Raw genomic sequence first — 20,235 nt, forward strand, 5'->3', positions numbered from 1 at the left:
CTCTAAGGAAGGAGATTCCACCACCTCCCTAGGTAACCCATTCCAGTGCTTCACCACCCTCCTCGTGAATTTTTTTTTCCTAATATCCAACCTAAACCTCCCCAACTGCAACTTGAGACCATTACTCCTTGTTCTGTCATCAGGTACCACTGAGAACAGGCTAGATCCATCCTCTTTGGAACCCCCTTTCAGGTAGTTGAAAGCAGCTATCAAATCCCCCCTCATTCTTCTCTTCTGCAGACTAAACAATCCCAGTTCCCTCAGCCTCTCCTCATAAGTCATGTGCTCCAGCCCCCTAATCATTTTTGTTGCCCTCCGCTGGACTCGTTCCAATTTTTCCACATCCTTCTTGTAGTGTGGGGCCTAAAACTGGACACAGTACTCCAGATGAGGCCTCACCAATGTCTAATAGAGGGGAATGATCACGTCCCTCGATCTGCTGGCAATGCCCCTACTTATACAGCCCAAAATGCCATTAGCCTTCTTGGCAACAAGGGCACACTGTTGACTCATATCCAGCTTCTCATCCACTGTAACCCCTAGGTCCTTTTCTGCAGAACTGCTTCCTAGCCATTCGGTCCCTAGTCTGTAACAGTGCATGGGCTTCTTCCGTCCTAAGTGCAGGACACTGTACTTGTCCTTGTTGAACCTCATCAGGTTTCTTTTGGCCTAATCCCTCTAATTTGTCTAGGTCCCTCTGTATCCTGTTCCTACCCTCCAGTGTATCTACCACTCCTCCCAGTTTAGTGTCATCTGCAAACTTGCTGAGAGTGCAGTCCACGCCATCCTCCAGATCATTAATGAAGATATTGAACAAAACAGGCCCCAGGACCGACCCCTGGGGCACTCCACTTAAAACCGGCTGCCAACTAGACATGGAGCCGTTGATCATTATCCGTTGAGCCCGAAGATCTAGCCAGCTTTCTATCCACCTTATAGTCCATTCATCCAGCCCATACTTCTTTAACATGCTGGCAAGAATACTGTGGGAGACTGTACCAAAAGCTTTGCTAAAGTCAAGGAATAACACATCCACTGCTTTCCCCTCATCCACAGAGTCAGTTATCTCCTCATAGAAGGCAATTAGGTTAGTCAGGCATGACTTGCCCTTGGTGAATCCATGCTGACTGTTCCTGATCACTTTCCTCTCCTCTAAGTGCTTCAGAATTGATTCCTTGAGGACCTGCTCCATGATTTTTCCAGGGACTGAGGTGAGGCTGACTGGCCTGTAGTTCCCCGGATACTCCTCTTTCCCTTTTTTAAAGATGGGCACTACATTAGCCTTTTTCCAGTCATCCGGGACCTCCCCCGATCGCCATGAGTTTTCAAAGATAATGGCCAATGGCTCTGCAATCACATCCGCCAACTCCTTTAGCACCCTTGGATGCAGCGCATCCGGCCCCATGGACTTGTGCTCATCCAGTTTTTCTAAATAGTCCCGAACCACTTCTTTCTCCACAGAGGGCTGGTCACCTTCTCCCCATACTGTGCTGCCCAGTGCAGCAGTCTGAGAGCTGACCTTGTTCGTGAAGACAGAGGCAAAAAAATCATTGATTACATTAGCTTTTTCCACATCCTCTGTTACTAGGTTGCCTCCCTCATTCAGTAAGGGGCCCACACTTTCTTTGACTTTCTTCTTGTTGCTAACATACCTGAAGAAACCCTTCTTGTTACTCTTAACATCTCTTGCTAGCTGCAACTCCAAGTGTGATTTGGCCTTCCTGATTTTCACTCCTGCATGCCTGAGCAATATTTTTATACTCCTCCCTGATCATTTGTCCAATCTTGGGGGATGGGGCCACGGCCAGAGGCTGAAACCAAGGCTGGGGCTGTGGTCAGGAGCTGAGGCCGTGGCTGGGAACAGAACCGTGACCGGGAGCTGGCCCCCAGGAGTCCCAGACAGATTCCATTATGGGTAAGGGGAGGACATGACCGAAAAAGTTTGGGGACATGGGCAGTGGGTACAATAGGCCAGGTAGGAATGCTAGAACAATTTTTATAGTGGGGGTGCTGAGAGCCATTGAATCAAACTGTAAAAACTGCATATAATGGAAACCACTTAAAGCCAGGGGGTGCTGCACCACCCCTCGTTCCAGCACCTATGAGGCCAGGGGAGGCTAAGCCTCCTCTAAGCCAAGCACTGGCCCCACCATGCTCTGCCCTCTTCCCCCGAGCTGGCGTCCAAGCTGGTGGGAGCTCAGCTCCGGCCAGAGGCCAATGGCCCCGCACTGGGGCTGGCTCTGGGAGCAGCCGGTGGGCTGGTGTTGGTGCCGACGCTGGGAGTGGCAGGCCAGCTGGCACTGATGTTGGGGGCGGCCCGCATGCCAACACTCGACACTGGGGGTGGCCTGGGGCAGTTCGGCCAAGGCTCCTCCAGCTGTGTGTGTGGGGATGCACTTGGGGCTCCAGCGGATGGGGGGGCCAGGCCGGGCCTTGGGCACAAGGGGCGGGTCCACATGGCTAGCCTCTCTGAAGGGGGGGAAGGGGGCTCATGTGCACCCTATGTTTGGGGACCACTGAACTAGACCATGCTGACTCCCCAGGTGCAGGTGAGCAAAACCAGCAAATATATGGCATGAGTTTGGGAGAATTTGTTCCTTTGGCTGTGGTAAGGATTTGTGAAAGATTGTGAATAGCAATAGAGATGGAAAGCAGACAAGAGACAATCTGCTTTATTGGAAGCTTGAAGGAGTGCCTGTGCCTGTTCAGATTTTAGCAGGGCTGAAGCTGGGGCGGGGGCAGAGTGGAGCTGGGGGCAGAGCAAGAGTGGCGCTTTCTCCCACCCCTGGCCCCACCGCATCCCACCAAACATTCTTCTGCACCCCTCTCAGAGGGGCGTGCCCCACAGTTTGGGTGACTACTAGTCTAGTTGTTGGAGCACTAGATTGAGACTCAGGAGACCTGGCTTCCATTCCTGCTCTGCCCCTGACCTGTTGTGGAAACATGGGTGAGTCACTTCATCTCTCTGTCCATCTGTTTCCCCTCCCACCTTGTGTCTGTAAAACACTCTACATAGATTGTAAACTCTTTGGGACAGGGATTGTTTTACAATGTGTTTGTATAGTGACTGCTACAACTGAGAGCGGGACCTGTAGATATTGCCAGCCCTTTGCCAACCACCAGTAGCAGATGTTGGGGACCTACAGGTTAGTTTCTTGTTGGAGGACAAATCAGTGATGTGGACTTATACACAAGAATATACATCATCCTTGAGCACAGTGTTCACATATGGCATGCATGAAAACCCTGCTTTCAGAAATCTCATCACAAACTTTAATGCCTGGTTCCTAGGAAACAATTCTACCAAAAAAATTTACTCTAGGTAGAGAGATTAGCACAGAGATGAATTTCTCCTGCTGTTTGCAAAAGCTCTCCCAAAAGAAATTGCATCACGAAACTAACAACATTGCACCATTTCTTCAAAGACTGTATGCTATTTCTGTGCGAAGAAAAAGAAATTGTAAGAACTTGTGTAACAGCACCATCTGGTGAATCCTGGCATATCAGTATAAATAAATAATAAGTATTTTTTAAAAATTTATATTCAGATGATACGTGATGGTTCTTGAGAGAACCCCACTTTACTTTACTTTGCTACAACTTGTGAAAGAGTTTAGAAATTTATCAAGTTACACAATTAATATGGAGATAGATTTAATGTGGCCTGAAAATAGCATGACTGGGGAATGCAGCTGAAAATAGTACAAACATGTTTAAATACCAAGGAATACATATAAATACCAGTAACATCCCAAGACCAATGAAGATAGCTGAAGGGGCGGCTCTATGTATTTTGCCACCCCAAGCACGGCAATCAGGCGGCTTTTGGCGGCATGCCTGCGGGAGATCGACTGGTAACGTGGATTCGGCAGCATGCCTGCGGGAGGTCCGCCGGTCCTGCGGCTTCGGCGTACCCACCGCCGAAGCCGTGGGACCGGTGGACCTCCCGCAGGCATGCCGCTGATGGCTCCCTGATTGCCGCCCCCACAGCGACCGGCAGGCCGCCCCCCACGACTTGCCACCCCAGGCATGCACTGGTGCCTGGAGCCGCCCCTGGATAGCTGCACCACTAAGGGTATGTCCACACAACAGCTGGGAGGTATAGTTCCCACCTCGGGTAGATGTATACAAGCTAGCTCTGCTCAAGCTAGTGAGCAGTGTGGTTGTGATGGCACGGGCAGCAGCTCAGGCTAGCCAACTGAGTACTTACCTCAGATGGGGTTGTACTTAGGTGGTGAGCTTAAGCTGCTGTCTGTGCTGTCACAGCCACACTGATATTTTTAGCTCATTAGCTTGAGCAGAATTAGCAAGTATACACCCCTCCCAAGTGAGGAATTACCCCCACATGCGGAGCAAATGTATCCTTTGAAAGGAAATCCAGTGAAATGGGTTTGTGGTTGGTTTATGATTTGAAAAATGAGAATTTATATAATTTGTAAAGTGGTATGGTTATTTCCATAACTTTTTGATGGTGTTGGGTATATATGTGTATTCCTGGAATTGGTCCCTCCTGCAAAATAATAGGAGACAAAATTAATGTATTGAAAATGTCTGCTCTACTGAGGTTCTTATTTTTCTTTCATGTGCTTCCTTGCAGTTTATATCATACTTTGGAACAGAGAGAAAAAACAATCTGTAATCTAATCTCCTTCATTATACTAATTTTAGTTGTAATTTGTAACAAAAGTTTCAGACAGAAGTATAACTTTTTTTAAAATTCACAATGCCTCTTTAATTGCCACAATAATACATAAAACAAAAGGAGTCTGGGAGGAAGACAAGGCAGACAGGTGAATTACAAAACTAACTATTGACACTAAGTAAAAGGTTTTATACTTATATATTTTACATTTCATATGTGTAAAACTGAACAAAATAGTTTGTGTGACCGTGTCTATATCAGCAGAGATGTATGTGGAAGTTCATAGGAGAGTTAAGGTTGAGAGTCACTTAATCTTTAAAAGATGACAGTTATAAGGGCTCTAAAATGATGACTGTGATTGTCTTGAAGTTTTCTGTGCTTCATGGAGTTACAGGGTAGGATTAGGGGTCCAAATTTGGGGTCATCTGTGCAAGGTGTTCTCAAGATGCAGCCTCCCCTCCTAAAATTCAGCTCTTCATATAATCACTTTGTTCTTCTAAATTTTTTTTGCGCACATCTGGTGCTCAAACTATGGCTCTAATCCTCCCTAAACTGATCTCACTGGTTGGGATTTATCTCAGCTAGTGCATACTTCCTCTTTGGGGAGCAATATTGAAAAAGTGACTAAAGATCAAGTTTAGAACTTCAGGTCAGTGTGAGGTAAACTGACACATCAAAGAGTGAAATGCACATCGGGTCATTAGCCATATGGTTTTCACGCAGTCTGCTGTAACAGGAGTAGGATGTCTCAGGCCTGGTTTACACTACAGAGTTAGGTTGACACAAGGCAGCTTACATCAACCTAACTCTCTAAGCATCTACGCTAAAATGTTGTTCCTGCTGATGTAATTCGCTCACTACACCAACTTAATAACTCCACCTCCATGAGAGATGTAGCACTTAAGTCAACATAGTTGGGTTGATGCAGTGTCAGTGTAGGTACTGCGTTATTACGTCAACTTTAGTGGCCTCCACAATGGTGGAGGTGTCTCATAGACTCATATACTCTAAGGTCAGAAGGGACCATTATGATCATCTAGTCTGACCTCCCGCATGATGCGGGCCACAAAAGCTGACCCACCCACTCCTGGAAGAATTCTCTCCCTTGACTCAGCTGTTGAAGTCCCCAAATCATGATTTAAAGACTTCAAATCACTGAGAATCCCCCAGCAAGCGACCCCCGCCCCATGCTGCGGAGGAAGGCGAAAAACTTCCAGGGCCTCTGCCAATCTACCCTGGAGGAAAATTCCTTCCCGACCCCAAATATGGTGATCAGCTGAACCCCAAGCATGCGGGCAAGATTCTCTAGCCAGACCCTCTGGAAAAAGTTCTCTGTAGTAACTTTTAATATCCCATCATTGACCATTGTTGCTAATTACCAGCGATGGCACATTATTGACCTATTGACTAAAATCACTTTATCCCATCAAACCATCCCCTCCATAAACTTATCAAGCTTAATCTTAAAGCCAGAGAGGTCTTTCGCCCCCACTGTTTCCCTCGGAAGGCTGTTCCAAAACTTCACCCCTCTGATGGTTAGAAACCTTTGTCTAATTTCAAGCCTAAACTTCCCAACGGCCAGTTTATATCCATTCGTTCTCATGCCCACATTAGTACTGAGCTGAAATAATTCCTCTCCCTCCCTGGTATTTATCCCTCTGATATATTTAAAGAGAGCAATCATATCCCCCCTCAGCCTTCTTTTGGTTAAGGTAAACAAACCGAGCTCCTTGAGTCTCCTTTCATATGACAGATTTTCCATTCCTCGGATCATCCTAGTGGCCCTTCTCTGTACCCGTTCCAGTTTGAGTTCATCCTTTTTAAACATGGGAGACCAGAACTGCATACAGTACTCCAAATGAGGTCTCACCAGTGCCTTGTATAATGGAACCAGCACCTCCTTATCCCTACTAGAAATACCTCACCTAATGCATCCCAAGACCGCATTAGCTTTTTTCACGGCCACGTCACATTGCCGACTCATAGTCATCCTGCGATCAACCAGGACTCCGAGGTCCTTCTCCTCTTCCGTTACTTCCATCCGATGTGTCCCTAGCTTATAACTAAAATTCTTGTTATTTATCCCTAAATGCATAACCTTACACTTCTCACTATTAAATTTCATCCTATTACTATTACTCCAGTTTACAAGGTCATCCAAATCTCCCTGTAGGATATCCCGATCCTTCTCCGAATTGGCAATACCTCCCAACTTTGTGTCATCCGCAAACTTTATCAGCCCACTCCTACATTTGGTTCCGAGGTCAGTAATGAATAGATTAAATAAAATCGGACCCAAAACCGAACCTTAAGGAACTCCACTGGTAACCTCCCTCCAACCTGACAGTTCACCTTTCAGTACGACCCGCTGCAGTCTCCCCTTTAACCAGTTCTTTATCCACCTCTGGATTTTCATATCGATCCCCATCTTTTCCAAATTAACCAATAATTCCTCATGCGGTACTGTATCAAACGCTTTACTGAAATCGAGGTATATTAGATCCACCGCATTTCCTTTATCTAAATAATCTGTTACTTTCTCAAAGAAGGAGATCAGGTTGGTTTGGCATGATCTACCTTTCGTAAAACTGTGTTGTAATTTGTCCCAATTGGCATTGTCTTCAAGGTCCTTAACTACTTTCTCCTTCAAAATTTTTTCCAAGACCTTGCATATTACAGATGTTAAACGAACAGGCCTGTAGTTACCCGGGTCACTTTTTTTCCCCTTCTTGAAAATAGGAACCACATTAGCTATTCTCCAGTCAAACGGTATCACCCACGAGTTTACAAATTCATTAAAAATTATCGCTAACGGGCTTGCAATTTCTCGCGCCAGTTCCTTTAATATTTTCGGATGAAGATCATCCGGTCCGCCCGATTTAGTCCCGTTAAGCTGTTCGAGTTTGGCTTCTACCTCGGATACGGTAATGTCAATCCCCACTCCTTTATTCCCATTCGTTTCGCTTCTACTATTCCTCAGCCTTTCATTAGCCTCATTAAATACCGATGCAAAATATTCATTTAGATATTGTGCCATGCCTAGATTATCCTTAATCTCCACTCCATCTACAGTCTTAAGCGGTCCCACTTCTTCTTTCTTTGTTTTCTTCCTATTTATATGGCTATAAAAGCTCTTGCTATTGGTTTTAATTCCCCTCGCAAGGTCCAACTCTACACGGCTTTTGGCTTTTCTCACTCCATCTCTACATGCTCTGACCTCAATAAGGTAGGTTTCTTTGCTGATCCCTCCCATCTTCCACTCCCTGTACGCTTTCTGTTTTTTCTTAATAATCCCTCTGAGACGCTTGCTCATCCAGCTCGGTCTCAATCTCCTGGCTGCGAACCGTTTTCCCTTTCTCGGGATACAGGCCTCTGACAGCTCCTGCAACTTCAACTTGAAATAATCCCAGGCGCCTTCTGCCTTTAGATCCCTAAATATGTTAGTCCAATCCACTTCCCTAACTAGACCCCTTAATTTATTAAAGTTTGCCCTTTTGAAATCGTAAACCTTAGTCTCTGATTTAATTCTGTTAATCTTTCCATTTAGTTTAAACTGAATTAGCTCATGATCACTCGAGCCAAGGTTGTCCCCTATAACCATTTCCTCAATGAGGTTCTCACTACTCACCAAAACCAAATCTAAAATGGCATCCCCCCTCGTTGGTTCAGCAACTGCTTGATGAAGGAATTCATCAGCTATCACGTCTAGGAAAATCTGAGCCCTATTATTGTTACTAGCATTTGTTCCCCAATCTATATCCGGGAAGTTAAAGTCTCCCATGATTACACAGTTCCTATTAGTATTTACTTCCCTAAAAACGTTAAAGAGTTCTCTGTCCATATCCAGGCTAGATCCCGGCGGTCTATAGCACACCCCAAGCACTATCCCAGGGGAGGCTCTAGTAGTTCTTTTACCCAATGTGAGTATTGCCCAGATAGACTCCGTCTTATCCATTCTATCACTTATTATTTCTTTACAGTTTACCTCATTATTGACATACAATGCTACTCCCCCACCTTTACCTTTAATCCAGTCCTTCCTAAACAGCACATACTCTTCCATACCTGTACTCCAGTCATGACTACTGTTCCACCACGTTTCAGTTATTCCTACGATATCCGGTTTCATTTCTTGGACCAGGAGCTCTAATTCCTCCATTTTGTTACCTAGGCTTCTTGCATTGGTGTATAAACATCTTAATTTATGCCATTTGGCCTCTCTCACATTTGTTATCCCATTTGGTATGCACACTGTACTGCTAGTATGACCTTTCAGTCTAGTATCCCCCCCCACTCCTTATGTCCAATCTCGTCCCCCCGGCTATATCCGTTCTTATCTCATTGTCCTCCCTCTCAATGTTATAATCTGGTGTGGAGATTAACTGGATATCTCCCAACCGTCTCCCCCAAATTCCTAGTTTAAAGCTCTTTTGATGAGATGAGCCAGCCTTCCTCCCAGAAGTCTATTTCTTTCCCTACTCAGGTGAAGTCCGTCCCGTGAGAACAGTTTTCTATCCCCGAAAGCCTCCCAGTGGCCATACATCCCAAAGCCCTCTTTATAGCACCAATCCCTTAGCCAACTATTTATCATCACAATCCTGTCACTCCTTTGCTGCCCTTCTCTAGGAACAGGCAGAATCCCACTGAAGATGATCTGAGCCTTGATTTCCTTAAGCGTCTTCCCCAGCCTGGCATAATCTCCCTTGATTCTCTCTAACGAGAACCTAGCCATGTCATTCGTTCCTACGTGAAGGATGATCAAGGGGTTCTTACCTGCTCCTTTTAGGATCCTTTTCAGCCGCAGGTCCACATCCCGTATCTTAGCGCCCGGTAGACAGCACACGCTTCTGTTCTCTGGGTCCACCCTGGTCACAGGCCTGTCCAACCTCCTCAGTAAGGAGTCCCCAATCACGTAAACCTGCCTTTGCCTGGTGACAGTGCGATCTACTAATCTATCCCCTGTTCCCTCTAGTTGCAACCCCTGTCCATTCCTATTTTCCCTTATAATCCCTCTTATGCCATCCTGTATCCTCCCGGGGCCCAGATTTGGTGCTGTCTCCATCAACTCCTCCCCTCTTTCTATGGGACTAGCCGCTCTTCTCTTTTTCCTCACCCTGCCCACTTCAGTTACCACCTGCTGCACCCCTTCCTTGTTTTCCAAACATCCAAACCTGTTCCTGAGCTCTATTTCTCCTTCACTGGCCCTCCTTTTCCTTGACCTGCTTCTCATGGTCACATGCTTCCACTGCCCTTGTTCTCCCCCCGGCATTCCCTCCTCACAGGTCTTTGCCCCTGCTTCCACCTGTACCCCTGAGCATTCCCCTTCAGCCCCTCCTTGCCTTTGCTCCATCAGCTGCTCGAACTCCCTTCTAAACTCTATCAGGGTATCTACCTGCATCTCCAACCCTCGAATCTTTTCCTCCAGCAGCTTTATTAGGCAGCATTTCATGCACACATACCTCTGCTCAGGCATCGCTGCTAGGACCATGTACATACCGCAGCTGCCGCATGCGATCATCTGCATTGTTTCCCCTGCTGCTTGGCTCATGGCTGCTGTTGTCTGAGCCTGCCTACTCAGCTGTGCCCTCTGCACCTGGGGAAACACAGCACACAGGGCACCACACCCTCCTGCCTCCCCTTTCACCTCCCCCTGTAAACTCCTACTCAAACTCCGCTGTTCGCTGCCTTCTGTGCCGCTGATCACAGCTGTGCTGCTGCCTGGCTGGGTGGCCGCTTTTATAGGCCCTCTCCTCAGCCAAGCTCCGCCCCCTAATCAGGGCTCAGCTGCCCGCCCAGCACGCTGCCCCTACAGGCCTCTACACATACAAGCAATACAAAGACAGACGCAAATACAGGTACCTTCTCCTCCAATGGAACTCCCACTCAAACTCCCCTGTTAGCAGCCCTGTTCGCTGCCTTCTGTGCCGCTGCTCGCAATGCCCCACCATGACCGCTCTGGTCACTGATTTGATCTCTGCTGCCCGGTGGCCAGGTACACTCCCCTCCCCTTTTTACAGCCCTGCAAACTTTTGAAATTCCATTTCCTGTTTGCTCGGCATGGAGAGCTCATCTAGCAACTGCCCAGCTGAGCATGCCAGCTACACGCTGCAGACACGCTCCTGCCCGGAGTACACGGGAGGTGGGTCTGTGGAGAGAAGAGACTGTGCAGACACAGCTCTGATCCAGTCATAGAAATGTTGATATCTACGACCAGATCGCTTGAGGCATGGGGGAGAAGGGCTACAAGAGGGACCTGCAGCAGTGCTTCATGAAAGCCAAGGAGCTGTGGCAGGCATGCCAGTAGGCAAGGGAGGCTAGTGGTCACTTTGGTGCGGAGCTACATACATGCTGCTTTTACAAAGGATTGCATGGCATCCTTGGTGGAGATCCCACCACCACCCTCAAGAGCCCCATGGATACTTCGGAGGAGTCAGTCACAGGCCCCCAGAGTGAACAGTGAGGAGGAGGGTGTTGAGCGGGAAGAGAAGGAGGACTATGGGGCTGCTGATTGGGGGATCCAGTGGCGCAGTGAGCCAGGACCTGTTTCTGACTCCAGAGCAGTCCCTACAGTCCAGCACGCAGGGCCGGTGCTTCCATTAAGGCAAACTAGGCGGTTGCCTAGGGCGCCAAGATTTGGGGGCACCAAAAAGTGGTGCCCCCAATTCCCCCCCCCGCCCGCGGCAGCTACCGACCCCCCCACCCCCGGCCCGGGGAGCCGTGCAGCAGCTCCCCACCCCAGCTCATCTCTGCTCCGCCTCCTCCCCGAGCACGCCGCCCCCGCTCTTAATTCTCCTCCCCTCCCAGCTTGTGGCGCCAAACAGCTGATTAGCGCTGCAAGCCTGGGAAGGGATGAGAATTAGAGCGGGGGTGGTGTGCTCGGGGAGGAGGTGGAGCAGAGGTGATCTTAGCACAGGGAAATTCACAAGCTAAAACAAAAGGTAATCTAACGCATTTCTTTTCTGCTATTATTTACTATTTCTGCAAGACTAGATGCTTAGTTCAGATATACTTAAGAAGATGTAATTTCCCTGCCTGGTTTCTTGGCTGGCTCCGAGAGAGACAGACCAAAACCTTCCCCCACAGATTTGAAAGTATCTTCTCCCCTTATTGGTCCTTTTGGTCAGGTGTCATCCAGGTTATCTGAGCTTCTTAACCCTTTACAGGTAAAAGGAATTCACCCTTTACAGGCTAAAGAGGGATTTTATGCTACCCTTAGCTGTATGTTTATGACAGGAAGGCTGCCTTATTTCTTCTGTCCCATGCCACTCATCAATTACTTTAGCAGGCGCCATTGCAGCACACAGGCTAGCAGCATGTGGACCCAGTCTGCAGCCGGACACGTGCAGGAGCTGTTCCTTTTCAGACTCCGTTATCCTCAAGAGTGAGAGATCAGCCAAAATCAGCACTGCCCATGGAAAACGATGCCAGTGTTCAGTTCAGTTGCCCTATCCCCATATACTCATGCCCCCACACCCTGCTTATTGTCCCAACTCACCTTGAATTGTTTCTTTTTATGTCTGACTGCAAGCTAGCCTGCAAGGAATTGTCATGCAATACTGCAGGAGCAGGCGCACTGTGCTTGCAATGCTCATCATCACAATAGTGCAGAGCTGTGGCAGATCCATGCTTCTTACAGAGATGGTGGACGGTTTTACCCGGGCATGAAACATTATGGGATGCAACTAAAATTATGGGATGGAGAAAACTGCTTCATGGGATGTTGAAACCATGTTCCCAGTAACCACTGCATGACTCGTTTGCTCACATGAGGCATTGCAAACCCTTCCCAAAATACCCTGAGTTAGATGGTGGCGAGTAGCACAGTGGGCGAGTTGCCCACGGTGCACTGCTGTCTGCATCGATTCAAGCACTGCTAGTGAGGACGCACACCACTGACACAAGGAGTGTAGTATGGACATGCAAAAGTGATTTAATTACTGTCAACATAACTTAGGTAGACTTAATTTTGTAGTGTAGACTTGCCCTCAGTGTTGCAATTAAACCTGAGCTAAACCCATATACGATACACTGATTTTCAGCCACTCTTGGCTGCCTTCAGCAAATGTATGTTATGAACATTGCTGTCTGCCTGCATTCTGCGGGGATTCCTTTTGGAAGTTTAGCCCTGAGACCAAAATTTCTGATGTAAGAGAGAGATGTTTTAAAGTGCTCTTAAAATCCACAAACAGACTATGGCCTGGTCTACACTACAGAGTTAGGTTGACGCAAGGCAGCTTACATTAAACTAACTGTGGAAGTATCACCACATAAATGTCGCTCCTGCCAATGTAACCATCTTGCTACGCTGACTTAATAAATCTACCTCCATTAGCAGCACAGAGTCAAGGTCAATGTAGTTAGGTCGACGCAGTGTCTGTAGTCACAGTATTACTTACATCGACTGTTACAGCCTTTCAGGAGCCATCCTACAATGGCCCACACTGACAGTACTATCAATACAAGCGCTCCTGGTGACGCACACTGCTGACATAAGGAGCAAAGTGGAGACATGCACAAGTAATGTAGTTACTGCAGTGGCTGTATGCTGACATAAGTTAGGTCGACTTCATTTTGTAGTGTAGACATGGCCTCAAATTTTGCTTTAGAAGTACTATCAAAGAAATTAGTATTAATTAAATAGAGGGAAGATGAAAGAGTTTTATAGTAATGTGCTCCTCAGCCATTTCTGGAACAACGGAATTGAATGGTATCAAAGGAAAGCCATCTTTTGGTTAAGGGGTCCCTGATATGCACTCCCCTGACATCAGTTGCTCATAACATTTTTAGATTCAACTTTTTTGGTGCACAGTGAAGGAATGGGGTGGGCAGTCAGAGGAGGGAGGAGGAATATGGAGGTGTGTTCGAGCAGTGCAGGATGTGGGGGGGTTGGGAGGGTAAATGGTGGGGGACCTGCTCCTTTGCCAACCTTCGCCCCTTAATGCTGTTTTCTGGCACAGCTATTGAGTGGCCAGTACATGGCTAGACAACAACCATTATTAGTGCAAGGGATCGTTCAAACACTGATTTTTTGAAAAGTCAGTTCAGTGACTTAGAGCTTTGATGAAAAATTGGGTTTCCCCCCAAAATAGTTTCCTCAATGAATAAAGGGTTGTCCTCAAAGGAACCTTTGCTGTCTGGGCGCTCAGAAGTGCTGACAGAGCAGAGCCATAAAGTGGAAGTTGGATATCTTTCCATTCAGTGACATATGGGAGGGGGGAGGAAGAGAAGTGGACCCATCTTTGCCCTCCCTCCATCTCTTCCCTACAAATACCCCCATCCTCCACAATTCTTCCTTATAGCTGCTCCACCAGGCCCAGGGACGGGGTTTAGGGGTTCCCCTTTCTTCCTTGATCAGGAAACAATGGAGGGGAGCCCAGAACTCCCCACCTTCTCTCTGCTGACTCCAGCAGTAAGGAAGGGACTCTAGGCTTTCTGCTCCTCACCCCCTTCATTCTGCTGCTTCTAGGAGGAAGGAGGAAGTCAGAATACTGCAAAGGAGTGAGGGGAAGAAAGGAGTCAGAGCTGTGTAGTGGGGGATACAGGAGGGACTTTAGCTCTGCCCCTTCCAAATCTCCTCACATCCATAACCCCCATTTCTGTCCCACCCCTTCAAAACATGCCACAACAGTGCCGAGATTGGGATGAGGAGCTGGGAATGAATGTGTCTTTGCTTCAGTCTTTACTAAAAATGTTAATTCTAACTAAACGCTTAACACAATATTAACAAGAGGGAAAGGAACACAAACCAGAATAGGGAAAGACCAGGTTAAAGAATAATATTTAGATAAGTTAGATGTATTCAAGTCAGCAGGACCTGATGAAATTTACCCAAGGGTACTTAAGGACTAGCCAAACCAATCTCTGTACCACTAGCAGTTATCTTTGAGATCTCATGGAGGCCCGGTGAAGTCCCAGACAACTGAAGAAGAGCAAACATGGTACCTATCTTCAAAAGGGGAAAAAAGGAGGACCTGGGGAATTTTAGATCAATTGGCCTGACATTGAACATGGAAAGGTGCTGGAACAACTTACTGAACAATCAATTCGTTCAAACCTAGAGAATAATAAGGTGATAAGTAATAGCCAGTATGGATTTGTCAAGAACAAATCATGCCAAATTTCCTTTTTTGTCAGGGTAATTGGCCTAGTGGATAAGGGGGAAGCAGTAGACACGATATATCTGGAGTGTAGTGAAGCTTTTGACATAGTCCCATGTAACATTATCATAAGCAAACTAGGGAAATATAGTCTAGATTAAATTACTATAAGGGGGAGCACAACTGGTTGAAAAACTATACTCAAAGACAGGTTTCAGAGTAGCAGCCATGTTAGTCTGTAACCGCAAAAAGAACAGGAGTACTTGTCGCACCTTAGAGACTAACATTTATTAGAGCATAAGCTTTCATGGGCTACAGCCCACTTCTTCGGATGCATATAGAATGGAACATATATATATCCTCAATATATATATATATATACACACACACACACATACAGAGAGCATGAACAGGTGGGAGTTGTCTTACCAACTCTGAGAGGCCAATTAAATAAGAGAAAAAAAACTTTTGAAGTGATAATCAAGATAGCCCAGTACAGACAGTTTGATAAGAAGTGTGAGAATACTTACAAGGGGAGATAGATTCAATGTTTGTAATGGCTCAGCCATTCCCAGTCCTTATTCAAGCCTAAGTTGATTGTATCTAGTTTGCATATCAATTCCAGCTCAGCAGTCTCTCATTGGAGTCTGTTTTTGAAGCTTTTCTGTTGTAAAATAGCCACCCGCAGGTCTGTCATTAAATGACCAGACAGGTTAAAGTGTTCTCCCACTGATTTTTGAGTATTCTGATTCCTGATGTCAGATTTGTGTCCATTAATTCTTTTGCGTAGAGACTGTCCGGTTTGGCCAATGCACATGGCAGAGGGGCATTGCTGGCACATGATGGCATATATCACATTGGTAGATGTGCAGGTGAACGAGCCCCTGCTGGTATGGCTGATGTGATTAGGTCCTATGATGATGTCACTTGAATAGGTATGTGCACAGAGTTGGCATCGGGCTTTGTTGCAAGGATAGGTTCCTGGGTCAGTGTTTTTGTTCAGTGATGTGTGTTTGCTGGTGAGTATTTGCTTCAGGTTGGAGGGTTGTCTGTAAGCGAGGACAGGTCTGTCTCCCAAGATCTGTGAGAGTGAGGGATCATCTTTCAGGATAGGTTGTAGATCTTTGATGATGCGCTGGAGAGGTTTTAGTTGGAGGCTGAAGGTGACAGCTAGTGGTGTTCTGTTATTTTCTTTGTTGGGCCTGTCTTGTAGGAGGTGACTTCTGGGTACTCGTCTGGCTCTGTCAATCTGTTTTTTCACTTCAGTGGGTGGGTATTGTAGTTTTATGAATGCTTGATAGAGATCTTGTAGCTGCTTGTCTCTGTTTGAGGGATTGGAGCAAATGCGGTTGTATCTTAGAGCTTGGCTGTAGACAATGGATCGTGAGGTGTGTCCTGGGTGGAAGCTGGAGGCATGTAGGTAAGTATAGCGGTCAGTAGGTTTCCGGTGGTATTTATGTGACCATCGCTTATTAGCACAGTAGTGTCCAGGAAATGGACCCCTTGTGTGGATTGATCTAGGCTGAGGTTGATGGTGGGATGGAAATTATTGAAATCATGGTGGTAGCGATTGTGTATGTCCGCACTAAGCGCATTAAGTCAGCGGAGTGCGTCCTCAGTACTGTGTCTAGCATCGACTCACGGAGCGGTGCACTGTGGGCAGCTATCCCACAGTTCCCACAGTCTCCACTGCCCATTGGCATTCTGGGTTAAGCTCCCAATGCCTGATGGGGCAAAAACATTGTCGCGGGTGGTTTGGGGTACATGTTGTCAGTCTCCCCTCCCTTCCTCCCTCCCTCTGTGAAAGCAACTGCAGACAATCATTTCGCACCTTTTTTCCTGGGTTACCCATGCAGACGCCATAGCATGGCAAGCATGGCGCCTGCTCAGCTCACTGCTGCTGTTGTGGGCATTGTAAACACCTCACGCATTATATTGCAGTATGTGCAGAACCTGGCTAAGAGACGGCAGCACGAGAACAATTGTGAGGAGGACATGGACACAGATGTTCCTGAAAGCACAGGATGTGGCAATTGGGACATCATGGCGGCAGTGGGGCAGGTTGATACAGTGGAACGCCGATTCTGGGCCTGGCAAACAAGCACAGACTGGTGGGACCGCATAGTATTGCAGGTATGGGATGATTCCCAGTGGCTGCGAAACTTTTGCATGCGTAAGGCCACTTTCCTGGAACTCTGAGAGTTGCTTTCCCCCGCCCTGAAGCTCAGGAATACCAAGGTGAGAGCTGCCCTGACAGTTGAGAAGCGAGTGGCGATAGCCCTGTGGAAGCTTGCAACGCCTGACTGCTACCGGTCAGTTGGGAATCAATTTGGAGTAGGCAAATCTACTGTGGGGACTGCTGTGATTCAAGTAGCCAATGCAATCATTGATGTTCTGCTATCAAGGGTCGTGACTCTTGGAAATGTGCAGGTCATAGTGGATGGCTTTGCTGCAATGGGGTTCCCTAACTGTGGTGGGGCGAGAGACGGAACGCATATCCCTATCTTGGCACTGGGCCACCTTGCCAACCAGTACATAAACCGCAAGTGGTGCTGCAAGCACTGGTGGATCACAAGGGACATTTCACCAACATCAACGTGGGATGGCCGGGAAAAGTGCATGAATCAAATTCACTTACCAGGGGCCTCCTCTCCTGTTTGCGCTTCACCAACATCCTACAGCTGTGACTGGCTAGCCTTCTCCAGGGTAGAAAAGAGCTCCTGGCTGCATGAATCTTTGACCTCCAAGTCATACTCTGCCTCTGGGTCCCCCTCCACATCCTCGTCCAAGATTTCCTCCTTTTGCTTGGTCCACTCTCGACTGGCACGCGAGCCACTGAAGTATCCACAGTGGTCTTTGCAGTGGAGGTGAGGTTGCCGCCGAGTATCACATCCAGCTCTTTGTAGAACCGGCAGCTCATGGGCGCAGCACTGGAGTGGCGGTTTGCCTTCCGCGCCTTGTGGTAGGTGTTCCGCAGCTCCTTCACTTTGACCCTGCACTGCAGTGTGTCCCGGTCATGGCCCCTTTCTGTCATGCATCGTGAAATCTGTCTGTAGGTACCATAATTCCTATGGCTGGAGCACAGCTGGGACTGGACAGCATCCTTTCCCCAAATGCTGATGAGGTCCAGCAGCTCGGCATTGCATCAAGCAGGGGATTGCCTGGTGCATGGAGCAGGCATGGCCACCTGGAAAGATGTGCTGAGACCACTGCACGCATCACCGAGCAAACAGGAAGGGGACTTTCAAAATTCCAAAGGAATTTACGGGGTGGGGATGACGGTTGGTCACCTGAGGGCAGGGCAGTAGAGTTAAAACCAATGACCAGAGAGGCAAGAACAGGCATTGTGGGACACCTCCTGGAGGCCAATCGCAGCATTGTAATTGACTACTGTGTCTACACTGGCACCGCAGCACTGTAGCCCCAGTGCAGAAAGCTGTACGCCTCTTGGGGTCTTTTTTTACAGCGCTGCAACTGCGCAGTTTCTGCTCACTAAGTGGCTTCGCAGTGTGTACACCTGGGGAGTTACAACACAGAAAGCTGCTTTACTGTACAGAAACTTGCCAGTGTAGACAAGGCCTGACTCGTGGACACTGTGATCCTACAGAGTCAGGTGGTCTTGTCAACTGATACTAAAACATTACCTGGGACTTCTTCGGAAGTGGGGTCAAGTTTGAGAAATAAAGGATTCCCGCCTTATGTAAATCCTATTTAAGGGTGGGGAGGAAAGCAAACAGGACTCCTCCTCTCTATGGCCCAAGAAGAAAGACTGCAAATGGGAAGGCAAGGGGAGAGTCCAGACTGAGACGTGTTCAGTCTGAAAAGGAATATACCTGGAACTCTGAACCACAGAAACTTTGCAAACTGCCTGCAACAATATCTAGGGTGAGAAATACTATTTGTAACCAATTTCTTTAGTGAAACTTATTTTGCATGTTTGATTTCATTTGCTTAGTAATCTGCTTTGTTCTGTTTGTTACCCCTTTTACCACTTAAAATCTGTATTTTATAGTTAATAAAATTTGTTTTATTATTAAACACAGTTTCTGTAATTTTTAACTGGGGGGCAGGGTGCACACCTCTCTCCACATTGAGGGAGGGGGTGAATTTCATAATATATCTTTGGGTCTGCACTCCAAGGGAGGTGGACATCTGAGTGCTGGAGCAAGTCCCTAAAGCTGAGTCTTTCCAGAGCTGATCTGCAGCTGGGTGTGGCCCTGCCTGTGTGCGTGTTAGAGGAGGTTTAAGAGCCTGGCTCAGCAAGACAGGTTAAAGGGGGTCCATGCTAACAGAACAGGTAGACTCAGCGGTATCTCAGCATATCAGGTGGCTTCCCAAGGGATCCAACCCGTACACTCCCATCATGAGACTGGCTTCCTTAAACGCAGGATCAGAGTAGTCAATGCTGAGGTAAGTCTGTTACAGTGCTCCTATATGCTGTGTTTTCTTTATATGATTGCATCTCTGCTCCTCCAGTTCAGCAACTCTGGCATCAAGATGTTGTATTTGGGCTCTGTGGGCCATGAGCTTCTCTATGGGTGCCATTGTAATCACCGTATACAGTGTGTACTTTGTGCAGTAAACTGGGTTGCCCCCATGCTGCCTAAACTCTTACTACCTCCGTTTGTTGTTATGCTGGTGATTTTACTCTATGGCTGGGTACTAGGTTGACAACCTATGTTTCAGACATATGTGAGAACATCCAAAATTACAATGGATAGGAACATTTTTAAGGGATAAAAAACCTCATATTTCAGGACATAAACTGAACTGTAACTGATGGGAGGGTTAGGAAGCAAACTTCTCCTTTGGCAACATTTCCCAAACTTTTGATAGCTGAGTCCTATTACAAATAAATTAAACCAATTGCTTCCCTACCCTGCTCCATTCAGCCTCACCATGTGTTGTTAAAGTCCCATCCAACTTAATTTATCAGAGGGGTAGCCATGTTAGTCTGGATCTGTAAAAAGCAATGAAGAGTCCTGTGGCACCTTAAAGACTAACAGATGTATTGGAGCATAATCATCACCAAGGGAGGAGAAACTGCTTTTGTAGTTGTTCACACCTCAACTGCTAGAAGAGGGCCTCACCCTCCCTGATTGAACTAACCTCATTATCTCCAGACTGATTCTTGCCTGCATATTTATATCTGCCTCTGGAAATTTCCATTACATGCGTCTGACGAAGTGGGTATTCACCCACGAAAGCTTATGCTCCAATACATCTGTTAGTCTTTAAGGTGCCACAGGACTCTTTGTTGCAACTTAATTGAGACATTTTCTATGCTCTCCACCACCTATTGGGGCACATTGCCATTCCATGATTGTGCATTACAGGGTTTCTTGCACCTTTCTCTGAAGCATCTGGTTTTGGCCGCTGTTTGAGACAGCATACTGACTAGATCTGAACTAGTGTGGTAAGTCTTGTATTACCTTTGTTAAAGGCTAAGGCTTTTTTATTTGTTTATTTTACAGATTTTATTTACTTTCGTATACT

At 47.0% G+C, this 20,235-nt stretch overlaps 1 protein-coding gene across 5 annotated transcripts in view; it reads left to right on the forward strand.

Moving 5' to 3' along the window:
- The window catches only part of LOC101937890 (carbohydrate sulfotransferase 5), a 31,559-nt gene that overhangs the window by 1,395 nt on the left and 9,929 nt on the right, over nt 1-20,235 (forward strand). For 2 of the 5 annotated variants that reach the window (XM_065567717.1, XM_065567720.1), the window contains exon 2: nt 20,076-20,155. The exons of 2 other annotated variants lie outside the window; for them this stretch is intronic. Coding sequence is in view for 1 of the 3 variants with exons in the window: in XM_065567722.1 (XP_065423794.1) it covers nt 16,735-16,872 (138 nt within the window). In the remaining 2 variants the exon portion in view is untranslated. Of the gene's footprint in view, nt 1-16,680; nt 16,873-20,075; nt 20,156-20,235 lie in introns of all 5 variants that reach the window. One more of the 5 variants, XM_065567722.1, reaches the window with a different exon arrangement.

Source organism: Chrysemys picta, chromosome 14, assembly GCF_011386835.1.
Source record: "Chrysemys picta bellii isolate R12L10 chromosome 14, ASM1138683v2, whole genome shotgun sequence".
NCBI classification, from domain to species: domain Eukaryota; kingdom Metazoa; phylum Chordata; order Testudines; family Emydidae; genus Chrysemys; species Chrysemys picta.